The following is a 21,524-nucleotide window of genomic DNA, read 5'->3' as shown; positions in this document are numbered from 1 at the left end:
AACAGGGTAGTAAATACTTATAGGTTATAAGCCTACATTACACACAACAAGAGTCAGGGCCAGATCAGCACAATAGGCAGCCTTTCAGTCAAGTAACAAGCACTTATTCAGTCCCTTCTAATGTTATGCCACAGTTCTCTTTTATTGTCCTGATTCATTTTCCCTAAATTGTCCTGCCTCGGTTTCCCTAATTGTTCTGCCTCAGTTTATAATTGTTCTGCTCAATTCTGCAAAACCTCCCCTCCCTCTTTATCAGAATATTTGATAAGGATAAAAGATCTTATGTTTTAGAATATCAGAATGCCTCTTTCTCATCCCAAGCTATCAGAATGTCAGATACCGTCTTATCAACATGCCTCTCCCCATCTCTGGGGTGCCTCCCCCCACCCTGTCAGAGTCCCATTCTCACTCTCAGCACCCTGACTCTACCCCTGCCTCAGTATATCTCCTGTGTCTGAGCCACATGCATATCTGTTATTGAGAACTCACATTTTGGCTGGATTCTTGGAGACCATGTCTCATTCAGCCCTGGGACCCAACCATGGACTCATTTGGTCCCAGTAAATCTCTCCTTTTCAAATAAAATATGAAAAACTCTCTAATCTCTATCCTGCCTCAGTTTCTCCAGCATTACATAAGAAGAAGGTAGGAAGCAGCTAGGTTATGAAGGGCTTTAAAAGCCAAATAGAGGATTGAATTTATATCCAACCCAAGAAGTTATAAGGTGCTACCAAAGTTTACTAAAAAGGGAAAGGGGAGAATATAGTCAGCCCTTCATTTTAGGAAGATCAATTTGACAGATAAGTGGAGGGAAGACTTGAAGAAGGGAAACTAACCTGCAGGCTATTGCAACAGTCATGGCAGGAGGTGAACAGGACCTGTACCAGGACAGCCCCAAAGAGAGGAGAGAAGGGAGCACAGAAGAGAGATGCTATGAAAGGAGAAACAACAGGACTTGAGAGCTGACTGGATCCTGGGGAGGCGAGAGAGTATAAGAATGACACCTAGATTGTAAGCCTAGGTAACTGGGAGGATAGTGGTAACCTCCACAGCAACAGGGGAGTTGAAGAATGATTTAGGTAGAAAGAAAATGAGCCTGATTTTGAGCCATAGTAGGAGACAAGTATCCCAGAAGCTCTGCAACCAAGTAGCATACACACTGAGCTAGAGCAGGAGAAAAAGCCAAAGCAGTATTTGGAAAACAAAATTCCTGAATGAGATGAGGTGAGATCTTTCAAGACAGTTGTGAAGATCGAGTAAAGCTTCATCTACTTCAGTGTTTTAGTAGGCCTGAAGGACTGTGAATATCAAGGGCATAACTGCGTTCCCCTCTCATGATACCTCCTCTCTATTTCAGCCAAATATGGGCAACTATGTACTTATTGGTCAAGTTCAATTTCATGGGTAGATCTCACATTTAGAATGTAAGACTCCCAGCCAATGAGGATGAGGGTCAGTAGTGGGAGGGGGTGTTTTGCGTTAGGGATTAAAGGTGCTGTCCTGCCCCCAGGAGACGCTTCCTGTCTTCGATTGTCTGCTCGAGGAGTGGGACGCCCTTCTCGCGAGAATGTACAATAAACTTTGCTTTTCTATAGAGCTCTCTCCAGCTTTTTTATTAAATGGTAACCCCTCACCATTTCTGTACCACACACTCCTATGGTCTGACAGGTCTACCAGAACAAATAAAATTGCTGAGAGCCTGTCAGATTTTGCAGTAAGGTATGGAACCAACTTAGGATATAGAACTTTTCATGAAAAAAGAGACAAAGAGAAACCTAAGCCAAAACCTAATTATTAGAGCCACCAGGACTGAGCCAAAACTTAGAAACTACTTAGATAAAATGAAGCCTGGTGTTAGTATTAGTTCCTTAATCAAGAACAAATAGGAAAACATCCACTCTATACAAGTACAGGAAAGAGCAGAGTCTGACCTGTGCACAAAGGATTAACTAAAAATGGAAGCTGGACATAGGATTGGACAGATGGAAATGTCTAATACAATGAAGACATATAATGGACTGAGAGAATCTCAAGAAGGAAATCTAGGAGAGTAAACACACTAGTCCAAATAGAGCCTCAGATAAAAAAAAAAAAAATGATTTAACAACTTCTATCTAGAGCTCCAATGAAAGAAAAAATACTTTTTAAAAACAGGTAAAAAAAAAAAAAAAATCAGAGATCAAGTTTCAAGGAGCCAATAAGAATCTGCCCCATATTGGAAAGGAAAGATTGGAATATAAGATGATAAAAGAAAAATAACTAAGGTTTATAAGAAAAATAACTTATCTGGCAAAACTATTCCCATAGGAGTAAAAAGGAATTTTTAATGACATAAAATAAAATTTCTGGTTTTAAAAAAGCCAGAATTGTGTAAAAATGTGAAAATTCAAGAGTTAAGGAAAGGAAGGAGAAAAAGAAAAGTCAATGCATTTGATCTTTGTAGGAATTATGCAATCATGAATTTTTTACATTATAAGAGAGGGAAAAGAAACAAATGTTCCTTTAGAACCTTAGTGTCAACAAGATTCACAAAGAAAATGAAATAAGATAGACAATGGAGCTAGGGGTGGTTTTGTTCTATTTTGATGGTTTTAGAAGAAAAAAAATGAAAGAGAATGGTAGATATGCTGGAAAGAAAAGAAAAAAAGGGGACAGAACTTACTATCTCACATAATAGGGATACATGAAATGAAGAGTATGCAAACAGAGAAAAGAATAAAGGAAATAGGCATTCCACAAACTTTCACTTTAATCTGAATTGGACAAACACACACACACATACTTTGTTTCTACTGCAGAAACAAAGCTCAGAATAAAAATAGGTGGTGACAGCATCAGTACAAGGCAGTCACAAACAAAATGAACCATTTTGCATTGGCATACAGAACATGAAGGGAAATTTAATAAGAAAATTCATGGATCTCTAGGGTTATACAAACTCCCACATTACTATCTTCTTTACCATCTTCAAAAAGAAAAAAGTATATGAAGATAAGAGAAAGAGAAATACACAATTATACCTGTGAATATGAATAGAATGAACATACCCAGAAGAAATGGTAAAAAATAATGGATGAAAAAGCAGAATCCAATAATACATCATACAAAAGAAACACTTTTGAAACACAGAGATCCATCGCTAGTTGGAAGAGTCTAGAGCAAAATCCATTATTCCTTTTTTCAAAAAATCTTTTTTTTATTCTATTTTATTTTTAGTTCCAAAAATGCTCCCTCATCCTAGCAATACCTGATCTCAGACTATATACTATAAAGCCATAATTATCAAAATAATTTAGTACTAGTAAGAAATAGAGAAGTTGATCAAAACAGATGAGGTACACAAAAGACAAAGCAGATGAAACCAATAACTCAATATGTGATAAACTCAAAGATCTCAGCTATTTGAACAACAATTAGGACAATGTTATTTCTAACTTGGTACCAAATTGTTTCAAAGATTAAAGTTTTGTAGTACAGTTTGAAATCAGGTACTGCTCGTGCCTTGTCCTTCTTTCTCACTTTTTAAATCTTTTTCCCTCAACTTTTTAACATTTTTATTTAAAAGTTTGAGTTCCAAATTTTATTTCTCCCTACTTCCTTCCCTGTCCCTGGACAGTAAACAATCAGATATAGGTTATACATGTGCAATTATGTGAAACATTTCCATATTAGTCATTTTGTATAAGAAGAGTTTAATAATTTCCCCACTTTTTAAATTAATTCCCTTGATATTCTTGACCTTTTATTCTTCCAGATGAATTTCATTATTATCTAGCTCTTTTGGTAGTTTGATGTGGCACTGAATAAATAAATTGATTTAAATAGTATTGTAATTTTTATTGTATTGGCTTAGCCTACCATGAAAAATTAACATCTCTCCAATCCAAAATTTGTAATTGTATAAAGAGTATTTTATAAATTTAAAGCTCAATTCTCTCTATACTTGGAGCTGTTTGAATGGAACATAGTATATAAAACTTTTTTTTTTTTAAATAATGAAAGACAAATATGTGGACATAGTTATAAGCTCATTCCACTCCTATTAAAAAGTACCAAGAATTGTTTTGTGTGTATTTTGTGTGTATTTGTATTATTTGTACTAAATGCTGATCCATCTAGAAATGTGATTAAGTATTAAAAGAAAAAAAATTTTCTTGATTATGATTTGACTGTGCTCTAGAAAGACTGCTATTTTAGTGCAGTGTGCATACAAAGGTGTGTTATGAACCCCCCCCAATATGATTACATGTGATCATATAAATTCCTGTGTATTTTTTGACAGGTACTCTCAAGTATTTCATACTATCTTCAATTATTTTAAATGGAATTTTTTTCTATCTTTTCCTGCTGGGTTTGGTTGGCAGTATACCAAGATGCTGATGATTTGTGTGGGTTTATTTTCTATCCTGCAATTTTGATGGTAGTTTTGGATATTTCAGTGAATTTTTTAGTTGACTTTCTAAAGTTTTCTAAGTGAACCATTATATAATCTGCAAAAGGTAATAATTTTGTTTCTTGTGTTTGTTCCTTCAATTTCATTTTAGTGTTTTATTGCCAATTGTTCAGATGTTGATGGCTCAACGTGGCTCAGCGTGGCTCAGCGTGAGTGAGAATAGTAATTGTTTTGGCTAGATAATCTCAGGGTCTTCCCCTCTCAGATTGATTTTGGGAAAGCAAATAGGCCATCTTTTGCCCTCATTCTTACCTAGATTTTAATTACTGAATAGGTGTTGCCTCAGAAAAACTGAGAACTGGGAAAAACATTAGCTCAAAAAGACCACAGCATCAGAAATCATCACCTCGCCTCTGTTGCCATTGGACAACCATGACTGAAGGAAAGAATGAGGCTGATCTTGCATATCTCTGCTTCACTTAAATGCAATCACTTGTAAGTCAAAATGGGACTTTCCTGATGTTAACAGTCCTCTTACAGAATGGAGAACAAACAAGTGTCTTATTGCCATAACTAGATTTTGTAATACAATATTGAATAAATTCCTCATAGGTTTTTCCTTTGCTCTCTGCTGTGCATTTTTTACTTTATTCCTTTTCCCCCTTCTTCTCCCTACCCTCCCCAAGCAGGCTTTCATTAAGCACAGATATATTTATGTTTGTTTACATACACACATACATACACACACACACACACACACACACACACACACACCCTACACAAATACATATATACATTCATATGCATTATTTCTTGTTTCTATCCTGCTAACTCTTCTACTTTACTTCACTTTTACCTGATAATTTGCTTTGCTATTACTTAATCTCCCCAGCCCAAGAATCCCTCCAGTATTTTCTCTTCTCATTTTTTCCCTCCCTCTTTATCCCATTCCCATAAATCTACATATCTTATTCCACTCCTGTCAATCTAAACTCTTCTGAACCCTACCTTATCTTATTCCCTCCCTCTCTTATTACTTTATAAGTTTTGGAGATGCTATACCCTTCTTGAAACATATGTATTGTTTCTTCTTTAACCCATTTCCAATGTGAATAGGATTTCAGAACACCAGCTCTCCTCCACCTAATTTTTCCCTCTCGATTCTTAATCTTGTACCTCATTTGTGTAGCACAATTACTGTTTTTACCTTCTTCCTTCCTTCCTTTCTTTCCTTTTCTTCCTTCCTTTCCTTCCTTCCTTCCTTCCTTTCCTTCCTTCCTTCCTTCCTTCCTTCCTTCCTTCCTTCCTTCCTTCCTTCCTTCCTTCCTTCCTTCCTTCCTTCCTTCCTTCCTTCCTTTCTTCCTTCCTTCCTTCTTTTCCTTCCCTTCCTTCCTTCCTTCCTTCCTTCCCTTCCTTCCTTCCTTCCCTTCCTTCCTTCCTTCCCTTCCTTCCTTCCTTTTCTTCCTTTCCTTCCTTTTCTTCCTTTCTTCCTTCCTTCCTTCTTTTCCTTCCCTTCCTTCCTTCCTTCCCTCCTTCCCTTCCTTCCTTTCCTTCCTTCCTTCCTTCCTTCCTTCCCTTCCTTCCTTTCCTTCCTTCCTTCCTTCCTTCCTTCCTTCCTTCCTTCCTTCCTTCCTTCCTTTCCTTCCTTCCTTCCTTCCTTCCTTCCTTCCTTCCTTCCTTCCTTCCTTCCTTCCTTCCTTCCTTCCTTCCTTCCTTCCTTCCTTTCTTCCTTCCTTCCTTCTTTTCCTTCCCTTCCTTCCTTCCTTCCTTCCTTCCTTCCTTCCTTCCTTCCTTCCCTTCCTTCCTTCCTTCCCTTCCTTCCTTCCTTCCCTTCCTTCCTTCCTTTTCTTCCTTTCCTTCCTTTTCTTCCTTTCTTCCCTCCTTCCTTCTTTTCCTTCCCTTCCTTCTTTTCCTTCCTTCCTTCCCTTCCTTCCTTCCTTCCTTCCTTCCCTTCCTTCCTTTCCTTCCTTCCTTCCTTCCTTCCTTCTTTCCTTCCTTCCTTCCTTTCCTTCCTTCCTTCCTTCCTTCCCTTCCTTCCTTCCTTCCTTCCTTCCTTCCTTCCTTCCTTTCCTTCCTTCCTTCCTTCCCTTCCTTCCTTCCTTCCTTCCTTCCTTCCTTCCTTCCTTCCTTCCTTCCTTCCTTCCTTCCTTCCTTCCTTCCTTCCTTCCTTCCTTCCTTCCTTCCCTTCCTTCCTTCCTTCCTTCCTTCCTTCCTTCCTTCCTTCCTTCCTTCCTTCCTTCCTTCCTTCCTTCCTTCCTTCCTTCCTTCCTTCCTTCCTTCCTTCCTTCCTTTCCTTCCTTTCTTCTTTCTTTCCTTTCCTTCCTTCCTTTCTTTCTTTCCTTTCCTTCCTTTCTTTCCTTTCCTTCCTTTCCTTCCTTCCTTCTTTCCTTCATTTTTTGCTGAGGCAATTGGGGTGTAGTGACTTTGCCCAACGTCAAACAACTAGGAAGTGTTAAGTGTCTAAGGCCAAATTTGAACTCAGGGCCGATGCTTTATCCATGGTGCCATCTAGCTGCCCCTGTTTTTACCTTTTCTTGCATGGTTTTTCTTTTAGAATCACATCATAGCTTTTTATTGTTTTTTTAATCAGGAATGATTATTTTATTTTGTCAAAAGATTTTCTCCATCTATTGATACAAACATGATTTTTGCTTTTTTTTTTTTTTTTTTTTTGTTCTTACTATGTACTATATGTTTTATAGTTTTCCTATTATTGTAGCAGCTCTGCATTGGTATATATCCAGTCAGTTCAGAGTATATGATCTTTCTTTGTAATATGTTGCTGTAGTCATTTCAGTCTCTCAGGAGGATCCCTAGAACAATACAGCCTTCTTCAATTTGGAAGAGTGAAAACAAAGCCTGTGATACACTTACATGCTAATCCCATTAGAAAGTGTGATCTGTGAGAATGGAGATTTTCTTGTCACCTTTCTTTGAGTTTAGCACAGTGCCTGTCAAATGTTTGTTGACTGACACAATAATGACAGTACAGAGTTTAAATGTAAAATGGCTAATTAGGCAGCTAGCTAGAATGAGGGATATAGCACTAGTCTTTGAGTCAGAAAGAGTAGAGGTTGAATGCCATTTCAGTACTTACTAGCTGTCTGACCCTGGGCAAGTCACTTACTGCTCTCAGCCTGTTTCCTCATCTACACAATGGAAATATGCAATGAAAATAGAATGTACCTCATAGGGTTATTCTGAGGTTTAATTGAGACAATCATGTAAAGAGCTTTGCAAACCTTACAAAATCATTAAAAGAAGTGCTCATTATTATTGCTATTAGCCATAATGCTAAGTAGCAGCAGTCTTGCAAACTGGTCTGTTGAGCCCTATGACTATACTAGTAGTATACTGACTATACTAGTAGGAATAAATGTTATTGAATAATTATCTGTAAATGTGCACTGTTATTGCTGTGATTTCCCTGTCTATCATTGTTTCTGAGTGGAAATAAAAGGAGTGGAAGGATTCTGGAGGATCCAGAAGAAGGTACTCTAAACTAGAACCAAAGGTAAATCAACAGATTTAGGAATCTGAGATGGGAGTAGAATGAAGCACTGGGGAGCTTAATATCCTTGAGCTTATCCTCTAGCTTTTCCTTCATTTTGTATTTCCAGTGTTTAGCATAGTGCCTGGTACATAGTAGGTGTTTAATAAGTCCTCATTGACTGACCATTGAAAAGTCAGGCAATCCTAAAGCAATAAATCTAGGTAAATTACACTGTTAGGTATAGAACAGTAAAAGCAAGTTATCCTCAAATATGTTCTCAAATGAAAGTTTATTCACTGTGCCATCCACCTGCCATGGAGACCACATGCAAGCATATAAAGGGATGTTTCAGTGGAGTGCATGTATATCCAGAAATGAATCAAATAAAAACAAAAAATGTCAATAAAAGTATAAATTGAACAAATAAACAAAATTTGCCAAAAATAGAATTCATGATGCCCCAGTTTGTCCATTAGGGGGTGCAAGAAATCCTTAGGAGTTTATAACTAACTTAAAAGCACAAAGGGTGAGTGAAGCAAATTGTATATAGGATATAAAACCAGTGAGTAAGCAATTTAATTTATATAAGCAGAATTAAAATGTTATATTAGAGTTGACTAGAAAACATTTAGGAGAGGCTATAAGGTGTTTCGGTGTTTCATAACCTTTAGTCAGAAAATTTTCCTTAACATTTTATAAATCTTTCCTGTAAAAATGTAAGCAATTTTCTTTTGTTCAAAATTCCATGGAACTGAGGAACATTGAGACTTCTCTTTTTACTTATGATCATATTTTTTATATTTTTAATTGTTATTCAAAATAACCTAGAATGATTTCTTCCACATTAATATTATTTCTCTAGGAAAAATAAATAATCATTATAATTTAACAAACATTAAGCATACATGTGTCCCTGTCTTGATCCATACTATTGGGGAAAAAAACATGAAACCAGGTCAATAATGTACAGTGCAAAAAAAATGTACATTTCAAATGGTCCTCACTATGAAAAAAATGAATGTTATAAATGAATGAATGAATAAATGAATGAACAAATAAATAAGTGACTACATGGATGGTAAATTTTGTAACATCAGAAATATCCTCAAAAAAAAAAAAGACTAGAAAAGTCCAGTAATATAGTGAGAGTAAGGGATAGGTTGACCACAAGGAAGGCCACCAGCATCTTGGGTGAAACTCAATGGCAGTATTTAGACAAGATCCACTCACACAGGATAAGTGGGCATAGGTAGGATAATATAATCAATACCTATAGAAGGAATACTTGTATTCATAGTTCTTTTTTCTCTTTTTCTTTTTTCCTGGAGCTATAATTCCATCCGTATTGAGAGCTCCCAATAAAGAATTTCTTATACCAACACAGATCTTCATCTCTACAATTTATAGTCTTAGAGAGATACCTGATGCCAGTCTACATCAGCAGTAAGATTAGGGCTAAAATCTTCCTGATGAACTGCTTTACTATCCATTTCTCCATGTTGCTTCTTAACCCGTTATTGGGATGCTGTTAATATTTTCAACTACATAATGATTCTAAAATAAGAGGATTTAAAAAAAAATAACAAAACTTACACATCCTAGTCAATATTGTTTTTCAAAGTAAGTGCATTGGGAAAATACACATCTGTACTAATGACAACACTGATCAGTAAATCTAAAAATTCCTGTCTTAGAATTGCTCTTAAAACCAGTTTGGTGGGGGGGAAAAAAAGAAAAAAGGTACATTACTTAACAGTCCCTCCAATTTTGGACTAAAACTAGGAGACCCTGGGAAATGAGTGTAAACTGTTATTTTTACCTTCTGAATCCAATTCTTCCTGTGCAACAAGAAATTCGGTTCTGCACACATATATTGTATCTAGAATATATTGTAATATATTTAACATGTATAAGACTGCCTGCCATCTGGGGGAGGGGGTTGGGGGAGGAAGGGAAAAAATCTGAACAGAAGTAAGTGCAAGGGATAATGTTGTAAAAAATTACCCATGCATATGTACTGTCAAAAAAAAAAGTTATAATTATAAAATAAAATAAAAATTAAATTAAAAAAAAATAAAATAAAATAAAACTAGGAGACCTGCTACATCATATACATATACACTATATCAGCTTTGGTTCCTCATAACTTTAGATTTTAAAAAAGATAATTGCAATCAGGTTTCCAGAAAAAAGAAATTGCCAAAATTGATGCTATTTGGTAATTCTAATAAAATAAGAGGTTCCCAAAATGCTTTGTACAATAACAGCATCATAGTAGTGAATACAGTAAGCCTTCTAGGAGAGCTGCACTGATTTTAATATATTTTTCAGGTTTGTTTAAAAATTGAGAGTCTCTGGGGCAGCTGGATGGCACAGTGAATAGAACATCTGAAGTCAGGACCTGAGTACAAATCTAGCTTCAGATACTTAATACTTACTAGCTGTGTGACCCTGGGCAAGTCACTTAATCCTAATTGCTTGCCAAAACAACAACAACAAAAAAGATGGTCTCATTACTTATATTCTCACCTGGATCTTAGAAAACTAGTCTTTTCCCAAAAGAGATCTTACTTTAATAGGATCCTTCATTCAAAAGGCAGAAAGATGTAGTAAGTATTCCTAAATTAATACTAGATTTGAGTTTCAGTCTGGCTTTGCTGATTACTGTCTATATAATGGCAATTCTCTTGAAATCCCTAGACATTAATTTGGTTTTTTGTTATGAAGGTAGCAATCTGACTGACTGACACAGTGAAGATTCATTTGCCAAACTTGTTAAATCATGCAAGTCAGGGGATCAATCTAATGAACTTGATGTTTTAGGAAGTGTGGCTTGGTTGGGCAGACTGAAAGAGAGTCTGGGGGAAGAAACCCTCTCGGAGTCTGGTTTCAATTTTGCTGTTTAAAGTCAAAAGTGGATTAGACTGGAGACTTCTGCCCTCTATGGAGGAAGAGATAGTAGGGGCAGATATTGAGGGCTGAGGATTGAGATGTTGAGGATTAATAATCAGCAGATGGCAGCAGAGGGATACGAAAGCGAGGGAACAATACAGCTTGGTCAGACTCCTCTCTGAAGTCTGGACAGAATGAATTGTCCTGGACAAAAAGATTTGAGAGACATTAACCGGGAAATAATTTCTGATCCAGGATCCATTTACCAAGCATTTCAAGAGAAGGTCAAGGTTGTCCCTGAAGTTTGAAATGATATTAGAGCACTAGCTTAATCAGTAGGGTCCTTTTATTGTCTCTACAAAAATTCAGATTGATGCATTCTCTAGATCTTTGTCAAGGAAGTGTGCAAGATGAGCCAGACTTGAATTCTTTCTTTCATTCAGTCAACTGGGCTACACTCCCTTATCCTATTTTTTGGATTTCTAATAAAGTCTGTCTTCAATGTCTCATCATTGTTGTGTGGTGAGGGTGACGCTAGAGCCTCACCACTGATTCTAATGAGCCATAGTCTAATGATGTTAATTTTATCACCTGGAACCTGGCCACTAGGTGATTATTTGTTTGTTTGTTTGTTTTTGCTGAGGCAATTGGGGTTAAGTGACTTGCCCAGAGTCACACAACCAGGAAGTATTAAGTGCCTGACTTCAGGTCCTCCTGACTAGTGCTCTATCCACTGCATCACCTAGCTGCCCTTCTTTTAAGCCTATGACAATTCATGAAACCATCTACTAAAGTAAGGAAAGGCTGTGATTTACACTGTTGGAGGGGACATCAACACTACTGAAATCATACATCACTTGAAATACTGTAGAAGTATTCTAATGTTGAGAAGCAAGTATGATATAGAAAAGCAGTATCAAATTCAAAAAGGAGTCCACTAAATAGTACAAAAGGATCCCTGTAGAAAGCATATTTATTTAGAAAACTGAGAGTGTTTATACACACACACACACACACACATATTGAACCAATGACACATTAAAATCAGATAAGAACTTCATTTTAATCAGATTTGGGCCATATTCAAGAACATAATGAAATTACTATACTGTAAAGAACTAATCAATTTGAAGCATGGAAAGACATGAAAAGATGCAAAATGAAGTAAAGCAGAATTTTAAAAAACAAGATACACAATGACCACAACAATGTAAATGGAATGAAAAACAAAACGACTGATGCTAAATGCTATGAAATTATAATGACCAAGCTAAGCTTCAAAGAAATAAGAGAAAACACTTTTGTCCACTTCTTGGTAGAGAAGTATGTCAGGATTTACTGCATATTAATGTCAGAGTTCTTCAGTATTGTGTTAACGTTGACATACTTTTCATCTTTGTTTGTTATTCTTTATAAAGGGTAGCTTTTGGGAAAAGGATGGGGGAAACACCGTGGGAAATATGTGTGTTTACTTGCTTCAGTCATTTCTTCATTTGGGGTTTTCTTGTCAAAGATACCAAAGTGGTGTCCCATTTATTCTTCAGCTCATTTTACAGATGAGGAAACTGAGGCAAATAGGGTAAATGACTTGTCCAGAGTCACACTATTAAGTGTTTGAGATCAGATTTGAACTTGGAGAAATGAGTCTTTCTGACTTCAAGCCTAGCATTCTATCTATTATTCCATATAACTACCCTTAGTTTTATTTTTTTTTTCAAGGGGCAAAGACTTTTTTGAGGTAATGTGATTCATTACTGAGCAGACTGAATTCTAAGGGAATCTAGTATAGAAACAGAACCAAGGAGATTCACTTATATAGCTTTCAATCATAGATATGCTAATTCTATAGCCCAAGGGTAAGGCTAGGAAGTAATCTCCAGTTGAATTAAGGGTGGTCTCGGAAATTTGATTATCACTGACCAAAACATCAGGCAGCAGTGAAGTGAGAAATAGTCTTAGGAGTTTCCAGAGGCAGACTCCAAAGTTAGAAGATTTAGGACTACCGAGTTTTCCAAGCTCAGGGGAACTCATTTTACATCATTTCCCCCCCTCAAACAGCCATCCCCAAATTCATTTGGGACAAAGGGGTGGAGGTCTCATCTTCTGGAGCTACTTCAAGCTGACAAGGACCATAGAGCTGTAGGGACTGGGGGCTCAGTGGGGTCCAGACTGAAGAGGGGAGACAGCAGCATTCAGAGGGGTGCTGGGTATCAGAATCAGTAAGCCCACAGGATTCAGGGTGAACAAAGAGTTGGAAGTTCATAGCTTGGAGCCTGGAGGAAATAACTCTCACAAGTAGATTAAAAATGCAGGGGCCAAATATGAGCAAAAAGAATAATTAAAAGTGGAGTTAGTAAGGACAATAGCCAGGAACCCCACCCAGAGGAAGGCTGGGGATGGAGGGAGATGAGGCTATCATGGATGCCTCTTGTCCAAGACAACTTTCCCAGGATAAATATTACAGAATGTTTTCCCCAAAACCCTCACTTTAGTCTCCTTGAAGGAGTGGGGCCAGTGTCTGAGGCAGCAGTGTTATGCAAATGAAAGGAGCACTCAGAAGAGCTGGAGTCTATTGGACCCATAATGTTTAAAAAGGTGTGAAGCATTGGGTGGAGAGGATGACATGCAGAGTGAAGATAATGGGGTTGATTTCCTTTAGCAAAAATCTGAACCTTTAGTCTAACAAGGCTTTTACTCAATTAGTAAATGTAAATCGCTGAAACTCTTAAAAGGTGCACTTGAATCAGACAATTGAGGACTTAAGGCTAATTACCTTTTGGATTATGATTCTATTAGCATATGTTTGGGAAAATGGCCCTGGTCACTATTCCGTGCTGGCTTGGTGTTTGGTGTATACAGATAATCACAGGAAGGATTAGGGGGTGGAGTGAGATGAGCCAGACTCACTTTTCAGCAGGATGAGGAGAAAGGTTGGTGGCGGGCCTGTGGCAGTTTTGTCCATCTCCTTCACTTCTCCCCCTAAAGACCAAGGACTTTTACTTATCCTAACTCTGGCTGTTACTGAGGCCTCCAAAGAGCTAGTCTGGATTTCACAGTAAAGGTGACAACAAAAACCAAAAAGCAGTTTGAAGCCTCTGAGGGGGCATATATGTACAATCCATCTGCCAGTCCCTCCCTAAGTATGTACTTCTGCAGATAGGTTTCAGGATGGTATCCTTAGTTTTAATGTGTGAAATGTAGGTTATGTAAAAACAAAATATATTGATAAATATTATTTTTGAAAAAGTCTGATTTTTTTTTTATCCTATGACTTATGCATTTGAATTCTAGAACTTAAATACAAGACTTGATACTTGTTTTTATTAAAATTAGTTTTCTTGATTCTAGCTATTTTTTCAGTCTTGGGGCTATTCTGAATATTGATTATGCCATGCAGTGTATTGACTATTTTCCTCAGCTTTGCTATCCATTAAAATTCTATATCAATAGTTTATCATGACATAGAGATAAAGCTGAGTTGCCAGGCTTTGCCAGCAGAACATAGTTCCTAGCAAGTTGGACCAAATTCATAAAGCTTTAAATAAAGGCCTAGTAATTGACTATGATAGCCAAGAACTATTCTTATTAAGTCTGGAATAGAGCATCACTAGTTTGCTTGCATGCTTATTTTGGTTATAACTCTCAAATATGACCTACTAAATTACAGCAAGGATTTGGCCCTAGTAGAGCATCTTTACCAATGAAATTACATTGAAGTGATTTCCAAATGGTGAATTTGATAACAGTACCTTCTGTGCTTTTACTAAGAGCATTGACAGATCACTAGAAAATTTTCTTAAGGCTCACACCAATCAGAAAACCAAATTCATTTATTTCAATTTTGCCTCAGGCTGATTCTATCCTTAGTGAGAGAACTCATTTTTAGATTAAATAAAATCTTCCTCGACAATGTAGGAACAGGTGGAATGGATCACAACTGCTTTGTCTTTAAAACATGAAGCTTGGACAGAGTGATGAGGTATAACCAAATGTTGAGGTCTAGCTAAGGGATACCTAAATAAAATTAGGGTTAATTGAGGTCTAGTGGCAGGTCCGGGGTACAGGGAGTCAAATGGAGCTCCCCTGCAACCTCTTTGGATTCGGCACAAGGATACAGAGTTAAATGAGTTCTAATGGTGGTGCAGAGTGCCCTGTAAATTAACTTACAGGTCCAAAAACCTAGATTGATAAAAAGAGGTTTATTGTAGGGTTTGGAAGTAAGGTTAAAGTCTGGTTAGTAAAAGGTATTAGATAAGAGGAAGAAGTACACCAAAAGTGGCGAACAGAAAGTCTGTTATGCAGAGCATAGTGCTTGCATGTTTCAACTCTCTGCCAAGAGATGAGTCCAGCTTGGCTCTTTTATTTGCTTGAAGGGGCATATGGGTGGAGCCCAGGTTGATTCCTCGAGGGTAGAACCCAATAGATGGAGCCTGGGCTATCTGAGCAGATAATTAGAATGGGGGCAGAGTATAGCCCAAACTGGCTCAGATCCAGATCTTTCCCCTTGGAACACAAAAGGGTGGTTTTGACCAGATCTTGTAAATCAAAGGTCAGTCCCAAAGGAAGTTGGAGATCAGAAAAGGAATCTTAAAGGAGGCTACGCTGGCATCAAGAGTAATTGCAAAGCTCCCTTCCAGTTTTAAGTCTTATGATTTCCTAATCACAGATGGGGAATTCTCTAAGAGGGCTGAATATTTTTGCCATTGAACATGAATTTTTGATGGGGTGAATGAACTCCAGCTTAAGACCACGTCCCTAGTAGCAACCCAGCTAGGAACAAACTGACCGGGTAGAATTATCTTAATCTCATACTGACACACACATTGTCACTTTACACAATCAGGAGGATAAACTATAGATGTTTACTCCTGAAGCTATCTTGTATAAACAGGATGGCCACCAGTGGGTTTACTGAAGCACACAATTAGCATAGTGAGCACACCTTGCTCTGGGTTCTTTCCCATAAAAGGATATTTCTCCTCTTAATTTAAATTCCTTAGGAGCATTACAATGAAACTTCACCCCTTAACCTAGAGAGTTTGAGTTTGTAAATTCATTCTAGATGACTTCCAATTTTCTTAACTTGCTGTACCCTCATCACTGCCAGTAAGAGATTTTATAAGGGATCTGACACATAAAATAGACGATTTGAAAAGAAATTAGACAAGAAATTGATGAGGTTCGATGCAGGGCAGAGAGCTATGGGAATCCCTTCTAGTAACCTGCACTTGGCATTGGGAATAAATGAATTTACGAACCCAAAAGTTAGAATGGTTAAAAAGTTTACTGGCACTTGGCACTGGGAAGCTAGCCTTTGCTAGGAAGACTGACTTCCAAGTGGCAAAGTACTGGCAGAGAGATAAAGGTCTAGCAGGGAAGTCCTGATAGAGAGGTAAAGAGGGAGAAATGTGTGAGACAGAGAGGATAGCACTGAAAAGAAAATGTCTTTTTCAGTGGGCAGTCCCTCTCAGGTAGCTATGCCATGGGAGGCCCCTTGGCCTGGCATGATTCCTGCTTTTAGGGCCTCTGCAAGGGATTGAGCTGAAGGGAGCTTGTTATATATGGGTAGCTCTTGGTGGGGGCTGAGTTGCAATCAGAATAGAGAATCTTTCAATTGAATGGGTGTCCCTGGACTAAAGCTCCAACTCAATAGAGGCCGCTATCTAGATCTTCAGCTTGGGCTAAGTAGGAGTGGTCCAGGACTCAACTAGTCTCACCCAGATAACAGAATGAAACCACTTTATTCCCTGGGGTGGGTCTCTCAGGGGAGAGCTTCTCTGAGGGAGTTTTTCAAGCTTTCCCCCCAGTTTGAGACTTTTGGGGCTCCTCTCATCAAAATCAAAGGTTAATAGCCCATCCAAACACCTCAAGTAAGATCTATAATTCTTATAGTACAGACAAATGTATGAAATATGTCTTTTACTTAAAAAGCACATGTTTTTCATTTATCTTTTTTAATCAGTAAAAATTTGCCTTCTCATTCTCAACAATCCCCTTCCATGAGGAGAAAAAACAAGACTTATTACAAACATGTACATTCAAACAAAATAAATTTCTGCATTGTCCATGTACCAAATTACAAAAAACAAAACTCATTCTGTGCTCTGAGTCCTTCACCTCCCTTTCTAAGGGGTGGGTAGTACACTTCACTATTAGTCTTCTGGATTCATGAATTGTCTTTACACTGACCGGTTACCTAATTCTTTCAAAAATACTTGTCCTTACCCTGCTGTTGTCTTAGTAGAAGCTATCCAACTGATTACTCTATTTTTCATATATTTATATCTCCCTATTCTTCCTATATTTATTTATATCTCTCCAGGTTTTTCTGAAACTATGTCCAACATTTCTTACAACACAATAGCATTGTCACATTTAAACTCAGTAATTTGTTCTGCAATTGATAGACACTTTCTAGACTATGCTTCAACAAAAAGGCTATATATTTTTTTACTTCCCTATCCTCAAGGTTTATTTTGCATAGGATCAATTTGGATTAAGCAAAAAAAAAAAATTAACCCTATTGTAATACTACCCTTGTAATACTCCTATACTTCCAATCCTTTCTATCCTCCTCCTAATTATTTCTTCTCCCTTTTCTTTCCCATTTTCCCTATTGAATGAAATTTCTTTTTTCAATTTTTGTACTCAGATGTATGTATGTGTTTATCCTTTCCTTTTTTGACCAGGTCAGATGAGTTGTGTCAGTCGCTTACCTCCCCCTTCCCTCTTTATTTGTACATGTCAATATATCTACCCTGATTGAGATATATTTCCCAAAACTGTTCCTCTTTCTTCTTCTCCCCTTCCCCCAATATATTCTTCTTCCCCTTTCTTTCCTATTTTCTTTTATGATTAGCAATGGCATTACCTTCCTGATGACCATGAGGTCATCTTCGAGAAGGAAGAACAAACAACTTTGCTCATAAGCTGTTTTTCTCACTCTGAATTTAAATTTGTGATCCCAGATTCTCCTATCTCTAGCCTTATCTGTTCAGCTGGAACATTCACAGATTATGGCCTGGTTCTGATACAGTTGATACCCTAATCTCTCTACTTAGTTATTTCCCAAGCTCTCATCTTTCAGTCTGTTTAACTGCCTACAAATATGCTCATCCTTCTTCATACCCAGAAAGTCATCCTTTGACTCAAATAAATTCTCTATTATCCCATCTTTCCTTTCTTTTGTAGCCAACTTTCTTAAGATGATGATGTATATATAGTAGGTGCCTCTACTTCCTTCATTTCACAGAACTTACTCATTTGGCTTCTAACCCTTTCATTCAGCCAAAAACAAAAACAAAAACAAAACAAAAAAAAAAAAACATACCTTGGAACAAACCCACCTATAGCATATAAATTTCACAATTTTTTTTTTTTTTTTTTTTGGCTAATGACATTTTGAAACCTGAAAGAGCAAATATTAGTTAAATTTACCTATTTACACAAAAGTGTGAATGTTTTTAGGGAGATAACAACAACCATGATGATGAAAATCTGAAATAGTTTTCTAGCTTTCCTATAGCATTTATAATATAGAATGTGTGAAGTGTAATTCTCAAAATTCTTAAGACACTTAAGAAAATCTGAAGTAACAAGGTAAGCCATCACAGAAAAAAGAACATAAACAAAACAAATTTCAATACCTTCAGGCCACCACTCTGGACACAAAAGGTACAAACCTCAATAAAATTCAGAAACGCTTCCAAGTTTTCTGTAGGTTTTTTTTTATTACATAAGTCATAAACTTTCAACATATAAATTTTAAGATAAAACAACTCAGTAAGTTCTATCCATAAACCATGCTCAGAGAAAATGTTATCAATAAATAAATTCCCTTCAAATGATTTTTGAGTCTTTTTCAAGGGAACTATAGTTACAACTTTCAAACTGAATGCTGTGATTTAAAAGCAATTGTTAATTGTAAAAAAGTTGCAGCATTCCACTACTGAAAAATAAAGTTATTTAACAAGAAAGTTATAGTATTAGTTCCAATTCTCTATTAACTCCTGACAAAGACATGTGGCCAAGCAGAAATCCTCCTATAACGTTCACTCCTAGGTGTTATAATCGCAGGTTAGATTTCAGTAGCGATGTTCATATGCTCCTATTGAGAGAAAACATACAAGAAAATCTGCTAGTCAAAATCAGAGTAAAATAAAAACTTAAAAGTTTAACCCACACCCTTATTTATACCATAAAGCTTCATGATGACTAATTTACAAAGCACCATCCTGACATCCTTGCAGAGACACAGGGGACACCAAAGAGGAAAAGTAATATTTAATAAATAGAATCAAAATGTAGTATAAGACAGGCTGGCAAGATTGAGAAAATATCAATACTAGTGTTTATTGAGTTAATGGATAAAGGACTCTGCTATGTGGGACTTATGATCAACCATGTCACCAAGAGTCCAATTAAAGTTGCTAAGGCTTGGAAATAACCCATCTTACAGGAAATGGCTCTTGAATCCTATCTATATTTCAAACAAATCCCAAATAGCACTTTTTCATCCCATTATTGGCACCTATTGCAAAAACCTTTTTATCTTCAAAGAGCATATAATCAGAGCAGTAATACTAATCCTCCCTCCTTCATGATATTTTTATTGTGATTTTTCATTGGAATAAGATGATTGGGAAAGTTGCTTACTGCCTATGCCAGTTTCAGGATGCTCAACTAGTTAATATATTAATACTAATTAAAAAAAGACTATGTCTGTGATTAACAGGTATATGCACAAATCTGTCTGTTATCTCTTACTGATGTTCCTGTGATCTGGGAGTCCTGTCATGGGTCTGAAATCTTTTAAAAATCATTGGTCAAAATTCTGACAAATTTCTCTTTGACAGTGGGTACAGTTAGGGAGAAGGGAAATAAGAAATGAATGATGGCCCCAGATAAAAGCCAGGGGAAGGAGTACAGGACAGTTGGTTCTGACAAGTAGTGATAAAGATGAATATGACTACCATGGGTTGAATAAGCCTTAGCAACAGAAACCCAGCATATTTGAGGGCATGATTAAGGTGGATGAATTGTGATACAAGAATGCCATGAGTGAAGTCTTCTCATATTAGTTACTAGAGAATCACTAGCCCATTAATTAGAAAACAAGTATTCTTTTGGTTGTATTTACCATGTTCTTCTGTTCTCTTCCTCCTTCCCCCCCAATAAGATTTTTTATATTAGACTGTTCTTGCCAATTGTTTCAATATTCTCTGTGACTTTGCACAGTAAAATAATTTTTCTCATTTGAAAGTCATTTGAAATTGAACTCCTAATCTGGCTGATAGCAAAGAAATTCCTAAGGGAACAGATTTTAAACATTCATTAACAAATGTATGTACTTGGGGCTGTTATATAAAAGAAGTAAGTTTTCAGTAAAAAAGATGTCAGTTAACACAGCAGAATTACACGAACAAGATCATGATTTAAGTTTAATGCATATGAAAGTCTATACTGTAGTAAGAATCGAAACTCTAAATTGCTAAAGACATGTTGGAGACAAAGCCATGCAACTAAACAAGAGGAAAAAGTGGAATGGCACATTTTTTTCAGGGACATTTAAAAAATTAAGAATGCATATCCTTACCTGTATTACTAGCACCTTACATAATTAAAACTGAAAGAAATTTAAAAGTTTATTTATTTATTGCCATTTACCTGTATGGAAATTTTTTATTTCAAAAAACAGTAATGATGGTTATCATCTCATTTTCATAATTTCTATGTGAGTTAAAAGACATTTTCAGAATAGAACTACAATTTTGTACACAGTATAGATTTTTCATCTGTGTAGTAGATGCTATAAACTTTATTCCTCTAATTAAGTATGGTTTTATTGATTACAAAAAAGAAAATTCAAGCATTTTGCTTCAGAAAATAAGTCTCATTTTTTCACTAGAAATCACTTTTTAAAAGTTAATTCTAAAAAAATTTGTTGAATTAATCTTTCCATTTGGAAAGCTATGTGTGGAAGCTATTCCTTCACCATGCTGCCCTTCACAACATACAACTCACCAAATGCTCTCTACTTATATGTGTATTGTAAATATGGAAATACATGAAATATTCTTTCTTAGCAATACCAGAGATACCTTTCTCCCGTCTCATTCATGTCATCACCACCCCCTGTAGTGACTCACATTGTTCCAAGTCTCAATTATGGTGATCATCTTCTAAATCCATCTGTTTTTTTCCTCCTTTAAATTTCTACAGGTACAACCTGTATTCCTTTCTTCCCTCTCCAGATTAATACAATAAAAAACTTATCTATCTGCTCCATATCATTCCCCTGTTTAAAATCTAATATTGGGTTCAAATTTCTCAAATGGTTTTCTAGGTCTTGAATAAATGGGATCCATTATAGCAATCCTTATTACTGCCTAAAATTGGAAACTTGGTTCCCAAACTCTCTTTATGTTTCCCAATCTCTAAAGATCATCTTAGTTTTCATATTCTCTGTGAAGCTTTCATTGATGACTACAAGCCACTAGAATTTCTCCCTTCTATGAATTCTCTTTGCATTCATTATCTGTATTGCAAAATTTAGAAATTCATTATATTCTTGTTGACTATTTTATACATTTGTTCCACCAAAACACAGCATATTATAGTGAAAATAAAATAGGATATATGATTCAGAAAACTTAAGATTTGAATCTATTTCATGCAATTATTTAGATCATAGGCAAATCCCAAATTTAGAATCTCAGCCTTCTCAGACTATAAAACGGAGATATT

At 36.5% G+C, this 21,524-nt stretch overlaps 1 protein-coding gene across 10 annotated transcripts in view; it reads right to left on the bottom strand.

Annotated features, from left to right (window-relative positions):
• Positions 1 to 18,488: 18,488 nt before the first annotated feature.
• BCLAF3 (BCLAF1 and THRAP3 family member 3) overlaps positions 18,489 to 21,524 on the bottom strand; it is an 86,704-nt gene continuing 83,668 nt past the window's right edge. For 8 of the 10 annotated variants that reach the window (XM_074300945.1, XM_074300957.1, XM_074300948.1 and 5 more), the window contains one exon: positions 18,489 to 18,885. In XM_074300945.1, coding sequence (XP_074157046.1) covers positions 18,856 to 18,885 — 30 coding nt within the window. In that variant the 3' untranslated portion in view covers positions 18,489 to 18,855. Of the gene's footprint in view, positions 20,404 to 21,524 lie in introns of all 10 variants that reach the window. The other 2 variants (XM_074300951.1, XM_074300950.1) reach the window with 2 other exon arrangements.

Source organism: Sminthopsis crassicaudata, chromosome 3, assembly GCF_048593235.1.
Source record: "Sminthopsis crassicaudata isolate SCR6 chromosome 3, ASM4859323v1, whole genome shotgun sequence".
NCBI lineage: Eukaryota > Metazoa > Chordata > Mammalia > Dasyuromorphia > Dasyuridae > Sminthopsis > Sminthopsis crassicaudata.
The sequence above is the reverse complement of the archived record's forward strand: the minus strand, read 5'-3'. Positions and strand labels throughout refer to the sequence as shown.